General features: G+C 38.3%; 2 protein-coding genes across 4 annotated transcripts in view; one reads left to right on the forward strand and one right to left on the reverse strand.

Moving 5' to 3' along the window:
- LOC121730750 (glucose-6-phosphate 1-epimerase) overlaps nucleotides 1–16,287 on the forward strand; it is a 23,111-nt gene continuing 6,824 nt past the window's right edge. For all 3 annotated transcript variants that reach the window (XM_042119908.1, XM_042119909.1, XM_042119910.1), the window contains exons 1-2: nucleotides 1–74; nucleotides 1,329–1,380. In XM_042119908.1, coding sequence (XP_041975842.1) covers nucleotides 8–74; nucleotides 1,329–1,380 — 119 coding nt within the window. In that variant the 5' untranslated portion in view covers nucleotides 1–7. The remainder of the gene's footprint in view (nucleotides 75–1,328; nucleotides 1,381–16,287) is intronic.
- LOC121730747 (28S ribosomal protein S31, mitochondrial) overlaps nucleotides 12,616–16,287 on the reverse strand; it is a 22,002-nt gene continuing 18,330 nt past the window's right edge. The window contains exon 7 of the mRNA XM_042119904.1: nucleotides 12,616–12,626. The gene's annotated coding sequence lies outside the window, so the exon portion shown is untranslated. The remainder of the gene's footprint in view (nucleotides 12,627–16,287) is intronic.

The following is a 16,287-nucleotide window of genomic DNA, read 5'->3' on the forward strand; positions in this document are numbered from 1 at the left end:
TTGGAAAATGGCAGCGACGAGTGTTGTCGTTCTCGATAGAGGCAACAATACAACTTGTACCGTAAATCTTTTCGGTAAGTGCTTTATTTAATTTATAAATTAATAGCTCCCATAGTTGGATTAATATTTAATAAAATCCTGATGGGTTTCTAGGGACCAATCGATCTTTCTATAATTTTGGAAGCGATGCGCGGAACTTTTAAACTTTTTTACAAGTACTGATGCCGCAAACGCAAAAAAAATTGAACCGATTTTCGTATTTTATTATGATAAAATATAAATTGAGAATGTCTCGTGAATAGCGCACGTAAGTTTTTTTCGATCGAGTTTGACTATGAAGTGGTCGGCGGCACTCTGACCTTGGGTATTAGATTGTAGGAAGTAAGTAATACTTGCCTCCAAATTGTAAGTAGTTATTTGATGTACTCACAAAAAACGATCATATGCTGTCTAGCAACATTAACAAATCATTAGGACGTGATTTATTATACTACTGACTGCTTTGTTGCAGAAATTATTAACTCTACTTGAAGTTGTATTAAAAAGTTTCAAAATGTTATCAATAAAGGCATATTCATCACAAGTATACTTGCTAACATTTCTGTTGAAAAACAACTTTTTTCTTAAATATAGATATAATTACATAATTTATTTATACAACCATAAATGTAATCTGTTTTAAACTGCTGTATGGAGTCTCCCCCCGAACCTTCGATAGACCACATTAGTAGGCCAGAATTCCTCCGCTTCAAAGGTCGACAGAATGCGTCAGTACTCTCACCACACAGGAACTGAAGTTGACCTTGTGGCGAGACAGCAGACGTTCGACCCTCAAGTGGTGGGATGTCTTCTTACTGATGTAGTTCACGACGTCCTCGACCTCCATTATTATATTGACTGTTGTTAAATTTCTGTTGAGGGACATGTTTTGTAGATAGTAATAAAGGTAATAACTAGCTATCACACTTTAATGAATAAGCCAGGTGACAAATGGACATACAGAAAAGTCTTAGTAATCCTGTCCTGCAAGTCCTGGTTTGACCATTGACTTTTTAACCTAGTTTAGCTAATCTTCTTCCTTGATAATTAGGGCCTGTTTCACCACTTTCTGATAAAGTGCCTAATAGGCTATTCAGAACTTCTTTGACGGATACTCCTTACTGGATCTGTCAAGTTAATTGGTGGATAGCCTTATCAGGCAGTGGTAAAACAGGCCCTTAATGCTTCTAATAGTTTTTTCCTCTTAATTTAAAGATACCTTTTAGTAGACTTTTCATATTATAATCCTTTGATTTGTATTTGTACTAAAGTTGTGTTTTGTTATCCAGGTGCAACGGTGGTATCATGGAGAGTCAACAACCAAGAACAGTTATTTGTGAGGTAAGTGTTTACTCTTCTCTTATTTTGATTTATTTTTCTTACTAGTTCTCACGCCACAGCCAATGTATATACTGTAGTTCTGTGGAAACAGTATTTCAGGATAATGTTGCCGCTATGGTAATTCCATGTTGATTTAAGTATCATACCTCATGAGCTATGAGCATCCTTTGTATTTACAGGGTGTAACAAAAATAAGTGATAATACTTTAGGGTGTGTACGTGTTCCTTGTAGAGAGTTCACTGTGAAAGTAGCAGCGCTGAAAGACCAAAAATTTTATTCACTTCTGTATGGGGAAACTTGTGACGCTCGGGCCCTTGCCCATACAAAAGTAAAAAAAAAAAACGTCTTTCAGAGCTGCTAACTCTCCACAAGGAACACGTACACACCCTAAAGTATTATCACTTATTTTTGTTACACACTGTATAATATTATGAAATATTATTTGACTTTCCTAGTAGTCCTGTCACATTTTTCATAAACTTAGGATAAGTTTTAATTTACAACATACATTTTTAACAAATCTCTAAAAAAGAAAGAAACATCTATGATTAAGTCAATTTCAAACCTTGAAAGACATTTTGCCGAAATGACCCCAATGGCCTAAAGTGGGGCCTTTTAGGAGGTACTTACTCTCTTCACCTCGACATTCCCTTTGTATGTCTAAGTACGTCTTATGCTATACCTCCGCCGTACGCGTTACTACTTACTTCTCGCGCGTACGCGTACTATAATAACATTTTCTTGAATCTCGTCGCCATCTTTTCACGAACCATGGTTATGGTTGTGGGATATTAGGAGAGGCATAGGATAGAACAAGGTGGCTTTCTTCAAATGTAGCAGAAGTCAAGCTATTCTTTCCCAGCTCTGCAGCAATTTTTCCTCTTTATCGAGTTAAAGCCCTTTTTAACACTCGTTAATAAAATCGGTCAAGTGCGAGTCTGACTCGCGCACGAAGGGTTCCGTACCGGTATAGAGCGAAAGTAGACAAAAAATTGTGTTTTTTGTATGGAAGCCCCCCTTAAATATTAACTTTATTTTATTTTCAGTATTTGTTGTTATAGCGGCAACGTATATACATAATCTTTGAAAATTTCAGCAGTCTATAGCCGTTCTTGAGTTACAGCCTGGAGACAGACAGACAGACGGACAGACAACGAAGTCTTAGTAATAGGGTACCGTTTTTACCCTTTGGGTACGGAACCCTAAAAAGGCTGTAACGCGGGAAAAGATAGTGGTAGATTGGTAGAGATCATAATACTGGCGTAGGGACAGGCCCTACTACTCGGCAGGGTCTGTCTTTGCGCCAGTAATAGATGATCTCTTATTACTTGTGATTTAGCAGTCCACTAATAATTATGACCAAAGTCCAAGTCTGAGCGCTGTATCAATCAAACGCAATTATTAATTTGACAGGCGAAGTAGGAAGCCGAAATTACAAGCTGTATTAATTAACGTTGGTGCGTAGTGCGTACTCGGTACACTGTACTTATACGTTAGACACGAGTCACGACCTTCAAAGCTTAAACCTTAAAAATATCATATTCTATTTAAACGCAGCTCTAGTAACGCCCGTTTTCACCAACCACCTCTTTACCTCTTTAAGGTGTACCTTAGAGGCCAATTAGGCAACCTATCTCTTAGGATCTTACCAATGTTTATAATATACCGCTTCAGTCTTCAGTCTTTACTCCTTAGAGCTTAAGGACTTAGGAGTTAGGCGGCACAATGGCTTTACTGCTGCAGTGAAAACGTCTTTACGATAAACGATTAAGAATTAGGCGTCAAGTCGAAAAAATATGACAAAATTCTAAAATATAGTGACCTTCAACCCAACGAAGCCGGGAAACGAGACAGTGTTATCCTTTTTCTTCATTTTCTCGATAGGCGGCATTGCAAAAGTCCTTGGCGAGTTCTCTTCTTCTCTATCGTATAGAAAATCTCACGAAAGACTCGGTACGACTATACAATCTATGACTCTAGATTTAAGCAGCTAGAGGCTGGAGCTCGATTCTGGTACCCTTGATAGCCTTCGATCTCAAGCTTTCGCATTTGCGATTGAGGGTTGGGGGAGCATGTGTAGGTGCGGTAGAGACAGCTTGCGCGACCGGTACGAGAATCGAGACCCCGAAGCTAAAAGCCGTCTATGTAACCCTCCCATTTATTCAAATGTGCAATTATAGAGAATTGATTGTGGTGTAAAAAGTGTATTTATTGAAGCGGCCCAGCGCACTGGTGACGGGCTATTAACTCGACACTGTGTTATTACTTATTAGTTATTAGTTAGCGAATTAATACAATTTACATAATACAATTTGCAAGCATTCAATGTGAAGTTGTTGTTCTGTGTTACATACGACATTCTCGTAAGTCGTATGTTTTTATTAATTGTGGCAAAATTACTTTTTAAGAAAGCCCTTAGTAAAAATTAACCCATCAAGCCCCGCGCGAGCACCGGTGATTGCGACAAGAATAGAATACAATAGCAATTCTTGGAAACTCCTATCGAAGGATTAAATTAGGGATTTAATAAGGTATCGTTTTAACGATCTTAATAGAGTTAAGCTTGTAACCAAGATACCTCTACATATAGACCGAGTTATTTGAGGAGGATTGAAAGATTCTTGAGGACAGACCAAACTGAAGAATGTATTGTTGTGTGACTGTAATTTACCTAAAGTTCCTTATGTAAAGTGATACCACGGTGGAACCACTTGCGCTGGTACCATTATAATGAGGGAATAGCGTGAAGACGTAGCTGTTGCAATGTAAAAGGCAATTTAATATCGTAACCTTTGTGGTATTGTAACGAGAATTTAATTTGTCGCCATGTTAGACGTGTACTCTTGAGTCTTGACAAATTCCTTTAATAAGTGATTCCACCAAAGAAGAATAGTAACATGGAAATTGTTGGAAATTGGAATCTAAACCATCTAAACCGTGAGCAGCTTTGTTTCACAAAACATTAAAAATCTACTAGAGTTATAGATAATCCAGATTCCAGAATCATAACATCGTATTGGTCTCCAGCTGTGGACAGTGGCACAGAATATATATTAGTAGTACCAAACAGTGGACACAACTCTCTCTCTATCCTATAAGTCCTTCATCTAAAGTGAATTCGTGTGGAAATGGCGACTCCTCTAATGAGTCGCTGTCGATTAAAGGGATTTGGCCCCAGCACCGACAAATCCCTTAAAAAATTCTTTGAGTTCGACACCCTGACGAATTTTAACATAAAACTTTATGCCTTCTTTCTCATTCGAAGAATGAGAGAAATAACGTGAATATTTAAATGGCATGACATGTCGCAAGTTCCTACTTAAGGGTCAATTTATGTTAACGCAGATTCGAAGCGAATTATTAAAACTGAACATAACCAATTCATTCTTAACTCCAAAGCGTTAACGCACTTTATTACTTCAAAAAAATTGAAAAGGCACGCGCATCTGCGCGAATTCGCGTGAATGCGCCCGAGTCCCGACCAACGCTGATTGGCCTCGCAGAAGTAATGCGTTACGTTTTGGAGTTAAGGTTGAATCTTCTGTGTTCAGTTTTTGGGAATTCGCTTCGCCGAACTTCGACTAGCTGCGCTATTATAAATTGACCCTAAGTTACGGAATGTAAATTTCTTTTACAACAGGAGTTGAGAGCAATCTAGTGCTCTCAGATTATTGAAATTGTTTTCCTCCTAATCTGCGAGAAGCTAGTTATTGTAACCTAGAAAAGCCGGTTGATAAGTCAGCCTGTCCTTCAATGATCTCGGTTCACTGGTCAGAGGCGAGGCGCTCTTGAGATAAAAATGGTTCACTATTTAGTTATGTTTTAGCAGCAATAAGGTTTATTTCTATAAAATTAAAAGGTTTTTGATTTATTTTTATATTTCAGATGATTTAATGAAAGTTAAATAAAGGTTTACTATTTATGACGTATAAAAAACTACTTGCTAGATCTCGTTTAAACCAATTTTCATTAGTAGTTTTTATAGTAATGTACATCATATTTTTTTTTTTTAGAATTATCATGCCTCTACTTTAGAAGTTAGAGGGGGGGAGGGGGGGGGGGGGACACATTTTACCACTTTGGAGGTGTCTCTCTCGAAAACTATTCAGGCTAGAAAAAAATGATATGAGAAACCTCAATATGATTTTTGAAGAGCTATCCATAGATACCCCACACGCATAGGTTAGATGAAAAAAAATTTTTTTTGTTTCAGTTGTACCTATGGGGACCCCTAAAATTTTTGATAATTTTCCCAATTTTGTATTAAAATCTCAATGCGGTTCACAGACTACATCTACTTACCAAGTTTCAATAGTATAGCTCTTATAATTTCGGAGAAAAGTGGCTGTGACATACGGACGGACAGACTGACAGACATGAAGAATCTATAAGGGTTCCGTTTTTTGCCATTTGGCTACGGAACCCTAAAAAACACAAAAGTATATATCTACATATTGTCTTACAGCAGTTAATAGTCCGTCCGTGCAATCCACGAAGACGCGCCTCACCAATTTTCGGGTGAGCATCTTTCCCTTTGACCGTGACGCTTTTTCTTTAATTGGTCTATTTATTGAAGTGTGCGCGTGCACTCATAGGTAATTAGTGTGTACCGATAACACTCAAACATTGGCGAAAGCTTGCACACATATACTATAAAGTATAAACGATTAGAAGGAATAGTGGGGCGCGCCTTCGTGAAATGCACGGACTATAGCTGTAGCCTGTAGTAATAAAACCCGTAGCAAGAAATAGATAATGAGAGTCATAGGAATCCTATCCTACACGTACCCCGCGATTCCTTCCTTAATAACCACCGCCCTTAGATCTCGTATTCGTCATAATATTCTAAAGAGAAATCATTGTAATTAGGAGGGGTGACGTCACGATGTTGTAAGTCCACCATAATTTGTCGAATACAATAGGCAGTGCAGCCTACTTGTGCATTATTTATGGACATTGCTCAATATTCAATAGTCGATAATCGGCGGTGGCGCAAGCACCGGCAATGCTGCGAAGAATTCATAATCCCACTCCAAGCAGAATAGAAAAGTCCTACGTTTGAGGGACAGGTGAAAGTTCCTATTACTGATTAATTTCCTTACTGGCTTACAGATAGTTTTACATTGTTTTTAAGCTCTTTGCAATCATAATATCAAAGAGTTTTTGTGTTTGGTTACCGCTATCGATCCCGGACTAGTTGCAATGGTGGGAATGTTTGATGTCCCGTAATAAAGTGCCAATATCCCATAACCCATTACCAGCGCATATCCTGTGAAGCCTCAATTAAGACTCCTACAAAACCCTTTCGCCTTCAGGGGATTTTAAAGGCAAATTATGTCGTTGAATAACTAAATCTGCTATGAAATTAAAAAGAGGTATAGGGACTAATCTAGCCGTACATACATTTGTTTGTATTCAGTCGCATTATAACGATATTCAGGGATATTTTAGCATCTATGGCTTACAATTCACATTATTATTTGTCCAAGCTAAAATTTGTCATCCATAACGGTACTCCCTGTTGGGATCGAGATTGCGATCTGAAATATTGCGACTCCGAAATGAATTTGCCTTTGTAAATATAGCAGATAGTTCCACATCTCGATCGATGGTAAATTAAGAGTTCACTTTGTAGAGCTGCTGCCTCAATTCTGGTTATATGCGTATCACTATGAATAACGTCGCCGGTAAACCTAGGAATTAGGATACGAATCGTTTACCATCCGTATATCAATTAATTCTGAATCAATTTGGAGGCGCACGTATTGTGGGTGCAATTTGGCGCGGGGACAAAAACGCGTCTCGGCCCGCGATGCCTCTAACAAACGACCGACCGCCGCTAATGATTCTATGTGCCGGCAGGGCTGCCGCTGCCATTTCGGGACACATATTCAGACATACTGTCAAAATTTACCTACCGATAGCAGATTTGATAGTAAGTATTTGGTTTTAGGTAACCTTGACTTGTAAAAAGTGTAAATTTATAATATCTAAAGGTAAACAAAAAATGGATTAAATTAAACGAATGTAATATTATGTAGTAAAATTATTATTTTTATGGATCATTGTACATTTAAGATTCATAAAAATAATCAAATAATATTGCTGCTTAAAGCAAAATATTTTTTGTTTTGAGCAGCATCAGTGTAAGACATGGTAGACTAGACTAGAAAGTAGAGACGACGAAAATAAAGTTGTTAAAGCTCATGCCTCATACTATTAAGTTTTATAGGGCTGAAACGGAATAGTAAGTATTATCGAAGACTTTAAGCATCTTTAAGTAAGAAAACTTGAAATACATAACTTTTTAAATTATGATCGTTTATGCTTTGTAGTATTATCTAAAGACGATAATAGAGTGTAGCCAGATGCAAACGCTAACCTTATAAAGTAATCCCTATTAATTACCAATTAACCTTTATACTTTTAATTTACGCGGAGAGCATAATATTAAATTATGATAATACTAATGGAAACATAATCGACATTCGAGTCGCGTCGGCCGGCGGCAGCCCTGCGCTAAATGCCAGATAGGGCAGGGATGAAACACTAGTTTTTGCTAGGGACCAGTTATGGAAAACGGACGCATTGTGTTCTATATTTACAGAATCCTACGCCGCGCACCTTGGAAGTGTGACAAACCGATTATTATCTGAAATATAATCGCTCGGCCCGTGTAATTGTGATCGATAACCGCTAAAACCGCGACGACATAATTCGAGGCGGCGGCGCGGCGGCGGCGCGGCGGAAGCACGCGATGACCAGACATCACTTCTGAGTAGCGTATTGGAGTTTTAGAAGACCCTACTTACTAATTACCCATATAATAGGTTTATACTTAATACATGAGGAAAGAAGAAATTATACTAATCCCGTTTGTTCAAATTCTTAGCGGCTCTTAGAGTTTGCAATAGCTTTCTCCCGTCAAATTGTAATCTGAAATGCTTAAGGGATTAGGGCGGTATTCAGCATCTAAGAATATAAAATATTTGGCTTGGATTTGCTGGCAAAAAGGCGGCCGCGCGCCGGCTTTAATATTAAACATAGTTGGAGGGTTTTTGTGGCCGCGAAGGGCCGGTGCGTCGCCTGACCCTTCCATAACACAGATTTTCGGTAGCGTGAAATTATTATTGTTGAAGGTTTTAATAGCTATATTCGACATGCTCGCAAGTATCAATGTAATATTTAGTTGGATTTTCGTTACGCGGAATGCTATCTGTGATATAATCTAGATTATTCTAGATGTTATTGGTTTTCATAGTGACCAGTCATTATTGTGAAATCGAATGAAATGTAGCGAAATCAAAAAAAAAAACTAAATTTTGTTAAAAAATAACTTTTTGTGCCAGTCAAACGGTTTAATGAAACAGGAAAATGGTGTAAAAGCAATGAAATCTGGACAGTTAGTAGACAACAGTCGCAGATTTAACAAAGTGATAATTTCGGTCGTTAATGAAAGGGCAACACCCTAAACGAGCAACACGAACATTAAGCGCAGGGACATCTAGGGCTCGGCCCGTTTTTGCGGTTGCGTCTGCCCTCATCCCTATGACAAATGGTGGTCGCTAATGCCCGGGTTACGGGTAACGTCATACTGCACTGACCATCGATCGCGTCAACGCTACTAAATTGCTGGTTAATACGGCTGGATGGATACAGGATACTGCAAGTCAGTTTCAGCTATCGTACTCGCCAGGACAAGTTAATAATATTTAATCTTTTAAAAAGTGTACTACTACTAATTTTAACTAAGCTATTTTTGGAAAGTTAACAAAATATTAAATAAGCTACTACCACTTCAATCCTGACATTCCAAAACGGATCAGCATAAGAGACAAAGGCTTTACGTGAAATTTCTGAAATTCAAGCGTGCAAAAGTTTTTTTCTACGGGGATAATCTTAAAGTGTTTGCACCTACTATCATCTAAATGTGAGACCCCCTTGACGTAACCTGCTGTCGATGGACGCGTCAACGTTCGCCTTATGCGCTGCTTCACGGATCAGCGGCGTCGGAACGGGTTTATCCCGTCATTACATCGATCAGGCCGATTGATCATTTCCACGTCCACTCCTTATTTGAACGTGCATATTCCACTGTGAGGGGTTTTTTTTCAAAATTGCGTTCACAGATCCGATGGTCTAATGAGAGATTACTCAGAAGTTATCTAAACGCCAATGATTGGTTTTTAAATTACTCGTTTTATTTAGTGGTCATACGTTTTTAAATTAATGTATCAACATTAAACATCGGGGCCATTATAGTGGCAGCGAATAATATTGTTCCTCAAAATCTATGTACGAATTATCTTTATACTTAAACAATAACTACGATCATAAGGTTTCAGTTTAATTTTTCCTTAGCGATGAAAATTCAAACAAACCGTTGCGCTGCCGTATTTGTTTGTACAGGTATTAAGTGTTTTCGGGCAAAAAATTCGAGCACACTTTTTGTAAATATGTTTTCCTCAAGTGCTACACTCGAAACTCGTAAGAAACCTCCGAAGCGAGACGTTTAGGTGTCGGTGCGGACGACTGGCGAGGAATTCCGACCTCTGTCACACGCCATTGCACCCGATGAATAGCACCCGTCATATCTCCCACTTTACACTCTTTTGGTCTCGATCGAGCCTTCGATCTGTTTGATGACTCGTCACATTAACCGATCGAATGCTAGTTACTTCGTTCCTCTTAAAAAACTTACTATGTATTACGGGAATTTTATATCCTGCTTGAAAAACTCGAGGAAATATCGGTCTTGAATGTATTCGTGGTTGGCGTTACCAAGGTGATGCAATAGCTACATTGTTTATTAATATAAATAATAATAATTGTAGTGAATTATTGTTTAAATGTAAAATATACGAGTAAGAATCACCGACGAAATCTGATAATACTTCAAATGGTATCGCTATCCTCTATCCTTTTGTATTTATAGGTAATTCTCCCTGTTTTACGAGGAGCTGTTGTACAAGTTCAAAAAGTTATCCATCAACGTCGTCCGCTAGACAATAGCCCAATGTTTTCTCAGGATAATGGTTAGTTAATGGCACACGTGCTGTCGCTGCCCAACACATGTTCCGCAGTCCCTCTGTCTTCGGTAATCAGATACGTCACCGACAGTTCCACACCGTCTCTGGATTGTCTTATTGATGAGAGTTTATGATCTGCGTCATGCTTATGCGTTATGTTTATAACACTGAGCAAAGAATTCGTTTTCTACCTTCGCAGTTTTATCCAGCTTTAATGCAATTTGTCTCTTGCATAGTTTACCGTAGTCACCGCTAAGAGATCATTAATTTGCTATTAATTTCGTTATCGTGGTATGAAAACTGACAAGGCGTTATTAATATTTCATATTATCTGACCATAATTTAAACCCACGCGAATATATTATTGTAATTTGCGTTAGTTCAATATACCTAATGTTCTGAAGTCTAATTATATAGCATTGAAGCTTCGTGAATCGTTCTCGATTGTGTGCTCTATGTAGCGCTGTTAAGGTACAGAATGGTTCGGTGCTGGTCGAAAATACGAGTTCTTTTGTATGACATCAGATTCATCTCGCCTTAGATGGTTGCTTAACTATTTAAGTGCCCCTAGCGAGTAGGTACGCGTAAAGTACGTTTATTATGCTTTTCGTTTATTATGGACTTTATAACCGAGTCACCTAAAGTAGTAACTCTACTAATTCTAACTTACAAGAAGTAAATTCGCAAATTAGTTGCTGATGACACTTTGTAATAACCCATAGATTTGTATGTTTGATATTGTATTATCAATTATGTATGTATGTATTTTGTTAGAAAGAGATTAGAAGAGTTCCAATGGAATATTTTGTCTTCGATGTACGTAGACTGCCTAAAGTCTTTAGTTTAAAGGAAAAACTTTGTAAATAGCTTGTATGAAAATACATGGCTCTCATTTCGTTAAACGTCTTTGATTTCATAATGATCTTTACATGGTTTTTGTTTCAAAAATACCATTACACCGACAGCCACTGCTTAATGCTTATCCTAGGCCGAAAGCGTAAGTAACATTTTAAATGGACAATATTTTATCTTACATTAATATTCTAAGGATCTAAGCAAAGTCTGGGGATCAGGCTGGCAGAATTAATGGGTGTAATCTGAGAGGGGGACATGTCCGTGAAATGTTTCCTGTAATCAGCTTATCGTGGGACGCTGCGGGGTGGTGCGGCCGGGTGCAGGGGGGGGGGGGGGGTCATTAATCGGCTGTCGGGCGCATCTGCCGGCCGCGGTGACTGGTGAGCGGTCACCCCCGTCGTCTCCTGCCGACTTCTGACCTCCTGGTACCTCGAACTCCTAAACACCTATTTGTTTAAACCCCTTTGTTTGTTAGCAACACTTCTAAACTTCATGATACTCACGGTAATATCGTTATTAATTTTTATAACTAAATAATTTTTTTAAATATAAATTAACACAAAGTTATTTTTTACACACGTAAAATGTAATTACACAGTTGAAGATGCCAGATAACGAAATCTACTATTATGACTGCCAACTTTGTTAGTTAATTACTTAATGGATAATACTAATGGTTCAGAATCTTAATTCTGGATTTAATTAATTTACAGTGTAAAAAAATATTAACCGTTTAAAAAGATGTTTTAAATTCTAACCTTACTGTTGAACTACATAATATTTAATATTTTTTAATAGAGTTGAAAGAAATTTCGTAGTCAAAATTTCGTTATCTACACTAACGTATGTTTATGAGTTTATCGTTAAAAATGTTCTATTCTTATGTTCAAATTCCCTTGTGACTAATCTGAAGTATCTACCTACATAGTAAGTGAAATTATAATACATGAATATTAACGGTGTCGGGAACACGATGTAGATTTTTGATTAAAGTCTGTTACATAATCCATGCAAGTAATGCACGCAGCCCACGCGTACCGTGTACGCACCATGCGGGCAGGAGGCGGGAGTCGGGACGCAAGCGCTGCGTACGCGCACGCTCTACGTACTGGCTGCTACTTCTAAGAAACGAAGAGGTTCTATGTTCGGCAGTATTATATATTTTATTTTGGTTAAGTAATGATTTTTAATACGCTGTAGCTAGCCAAAAAAAGTATGTTTTTACAGAAGGCTAACACATCCTGTAACGGACGCTTGAAAAACATTATCTCCATCTTGTATAAAGTACATATTATTGTAAAAAGGTCAAGTGTTATGTAAATTTTGTAAATGTTTTATTTACGTAGTAACTATTTACTATTCTGTAGTTTTATATCCAAATGTTTAGCCGCAAATATTTTGTGTTTTAATTTATGCCACGAACTTTTATGACCTAAACAAATCGTTAAAAATATGTAGTTAAAAGATAACACATTTCGTAAAATTATTACCTAGCATATAAGATGAACAGATACTTATGTTCATCTGTTCATCTTTTACTATCGGCAATATCTACTCGTCCATCCTGTCAAGACTCAAGTGTCATGAGATTGTGTTTTATGGTGCTAGCTTCGGCCACAATTTTCATTTTCTCAAACTTATCTCTTATGAGACCTTAAGGGTGAAGCCAAATGCATAATTGTCTGGGAATCTCTACTGGATGGAAATCTTGAGAAATTGATGGTCCAGGACCTGGGACTCTCCCTGTAGCCATAAAATACTAGGCAAATACATAGTAGTGGGTGAAAGGGTGTTCTTGAAAACTTTGTAAGGGAAAACATATTATTATGCTGGGTCGGCTAATGAGCACACACTAAATTAGCTGTTAGGGTTAGGCTTAGGGCAAAGCCAAACGAGCGTAATTTGTAAGTTGTGAGTGAGTCGCAGAATTTCTGCCGCGAAAATATCTTTTCATTCAAATCATTACTCACAAAATTACGCTCGTGTGAATCAAACAGGACTTTTGTATGAAACTGAAGGCAGCAGAATTCTACCGAACCGAAATTCTGCGACTCACAAATTACGCTCGTTTGGGTTTGCCCTAAGCCTAACCCTAACAGCTAATTTAGTGTGTGCTCATTAGCCGACCCAGCATAATAATATGTTTTCCCTTACAAAGTTTTCAAGAACACCCTTTCACCTACTACTATGTATTTGCCTAGTATTTTATGGCTACAGGGAGAGTCCCAGACAATTATGCAATTAGCAGAGCCATTAGAGGCGTTATGGATTGTGGGATCAGCGGTTCGCGGAGCTGCACAATATCCATTATCCATTGTTCACCGCTTTCCAGAGCCGACCTAATGCGGCGGGTTCCCAACATTGTCGAGCGCCGAGCTAACGCGCCCATGACGGATATCGTTTTCGACTGACGAGATGTCTCTATTTAGTCTGCGTGATGGAACAACTAGGTTAGGCTAGAACTCGTCTGACTCGTGGGAATTTGTTCTGAGAAACCTTGACGCCGAAATATAGGTATAGCTTCGTCATTGTTATGGTAACTGAGACTCAGGAATTAAAAAAGTTGTTAATATGAAAGGCAGAATAAAAAAAAGGAGACAAAATTCATTAATTAACGTTTTTGTACCCGTGCGAACTCTACGTAACAACGCACATTATCGCTCGACGCTCACGCATTGGAATCTTAGCTAGCCAGTATAAATATTCTGTTCTAATGATATAAAACTTTAAAGAGTCACGTTATAACACTTACGGGCTACAGGGCTCCAGAGTTCCTACTATATTGGGCTTGCGCTGTTTATCACGAAAAATGTGTAATGTGTGTTATAAAGTGTCAATCTGCCTCTATATTTTATTCGCCCTGTTAAAATCGTGGCTTCAAAATCTAGGGTCTACAGTCTACACAGAACAAACGACTCGATAGGACAAACATCGATCCAAACTTTAGCATGCGGGATTGCTGGTCGGTAAAAAGTGGTCGTCGTCGGAATGCCGCGCGTTCCAGCGGGGTGCCCAATTAAAACTTTGTCTATCCTCCTCGCTCCGCTGTAACTAACAATTTGGTCTACGGAACTCTAAAAAACTCCCACCATTGAAAGAGAGAGTAAAGGTTTTTATGCAGTTTTCCCTATCCAAAAGCCAGGAGGAAGATTTTTTAAAAGCCAAAATTGCAAAACGTATCCGAGCTATACCTACCATGATTTTCAAGTTTTACAAAATTTAGACAAATGGAGACACGTCATGAGTATCTACTTTAAGGTAACATAACTAAAAAGGATTAAAAATAACATTCTATAAGGATATTCGGTGAATGGAACCAGTAGCTTCATAGATGACGCGAGTACCGAGTTCTGACGTAACGGACAGAGGTCGCGGGTTCACACCGAGTTTAAGTTCATGCTCATAAGAGTCATAAGTCATACCTTATTTGTATATATGTATGCATAAATAATGACGAGAGATACGACGAAGCGCGTACAAAATTATTAATGTAGAAAGTAATTTAGCTTACAAATGAAGTTGTTCATATTGTAAACCGAGAGTCAATATTATCTCCTTTTTGGAAGATAAGCTTACAATCAGAAATTAGAATAACTATCCATACTTCAATACTAATATTATAACTGTGATAGTGTTACTTTCCTTTGAGTATTATTTCACGTTTAGCTGCTAAGCCGATTTAAATGGGAATCGACATTGTGTCTTGTAAAAGGACATACATACTTACAATAGTTTAGATTTGTGCACAGTGCACTAACAATGTTGCGGGAAACTTCCAGTACCATAACTTATCTTTACGAGGCTTTTAGCGATCGCGGACTGTACCGAGTACCGACTCTACAGTCCACAGTCTACCTATCAGGTTTTGAAACATGTTTATGTATTTTAATGGTATTTTAACAATTAAACCGCTCGGTGATCGGTCGCGCGCAGAATACTGATGGTATCGGTGACATTATAGCTCATTACAGCATAACTCGACTATCGCTGCTATCTAGGAGTTAACCGTTCACTACTTATGTCGACAAAAACCACCTACAGTTATTAATATTTTATTGTTTCTTAGTAGGCATACAGTTGTCTGTTTGGATCCAAATTAGTCACATAACTATTAACTGCCTTATGCAACTTTAAATAGCGCTTGCGCTGTGTTTCGTCAAGTGAGTGAGTTTACCGGAGGACCAATCCCCTACCCTTTTCCCTTCCCTACACACCCCCTATTACCCTATTCCCTCTTAAAAGGCCGGCAACGCACCTGCAGCTCTACTGATGCTGTGAGTGTCCATGGGCGACAGAAGTTGCTTTCCATCAGATAACCTGTTTGCTCGTTTGCCCCCTTATTTCATAAAAAAAAAGAAAACTCTTCTGAGAGTTTTCTTAGAGTTGAAGACGCAGACTAAGCAGCTCTTTATGTTAAGAAGGGTTTAATCTAAACTTAATTCATGATAAGTGAATTTGGACAGACATCCTTACAATCTTTCCCATTTACAAGTCTGACAAGATTTTACGAGCTACAGAGATAGCGGTAGGTCAGTTTAGATAAGTCCTAAGCTTGTTTTACCGTGGGTGGGTGGTTGATATCGTCTAAACTCCTAAACCTGGTTTATGCGGGCTCTCTCCTTATCTGATCGCTAACGATCAGTACACACTGTAAATCAGTTTTATCAGATTTAACTATGATACTGCACCCATATTTGGCTGCATTGATAATTTGAGGCTCTGCATGATAATATAGTATGGTGGTCAGGCATTGTCGTCAAATTTTTATTTGCTACATCGCTGATTGTTAAACAAGGATTAAGACACTAATGGCATCTTTCATAACCCGGTTCGTTGTCAAACAATCAACGCATAGATCCTGCCTCAATCTGCTATCGAAGAGGATCCTTAACTGGTTTTTCCCCTACTTTGGCTTAATATCGTTGATGATGTTTCGCTAATTTCTTTCAGCGGGTTGTCAGCAACACCTCCGTTGATGGGCGACGGCTCCGCGCGGGGATAACGACATTTCTTACGGCACTC

This window comes from Aricia agestis, chromosome 9 (assembly GCF_905147365.1).
Source record: "Aricia agestis chromosome 9, ilAriAges1.1, whole genome shotgun sequence".
Classification (NCBI taxonomy): domain Eukaryota; kingdom Metazoa; phylum Arthropoda; class Insecta; order Lepidoptera; family Lycaenidae; genus Aricia; species Aricia agestis.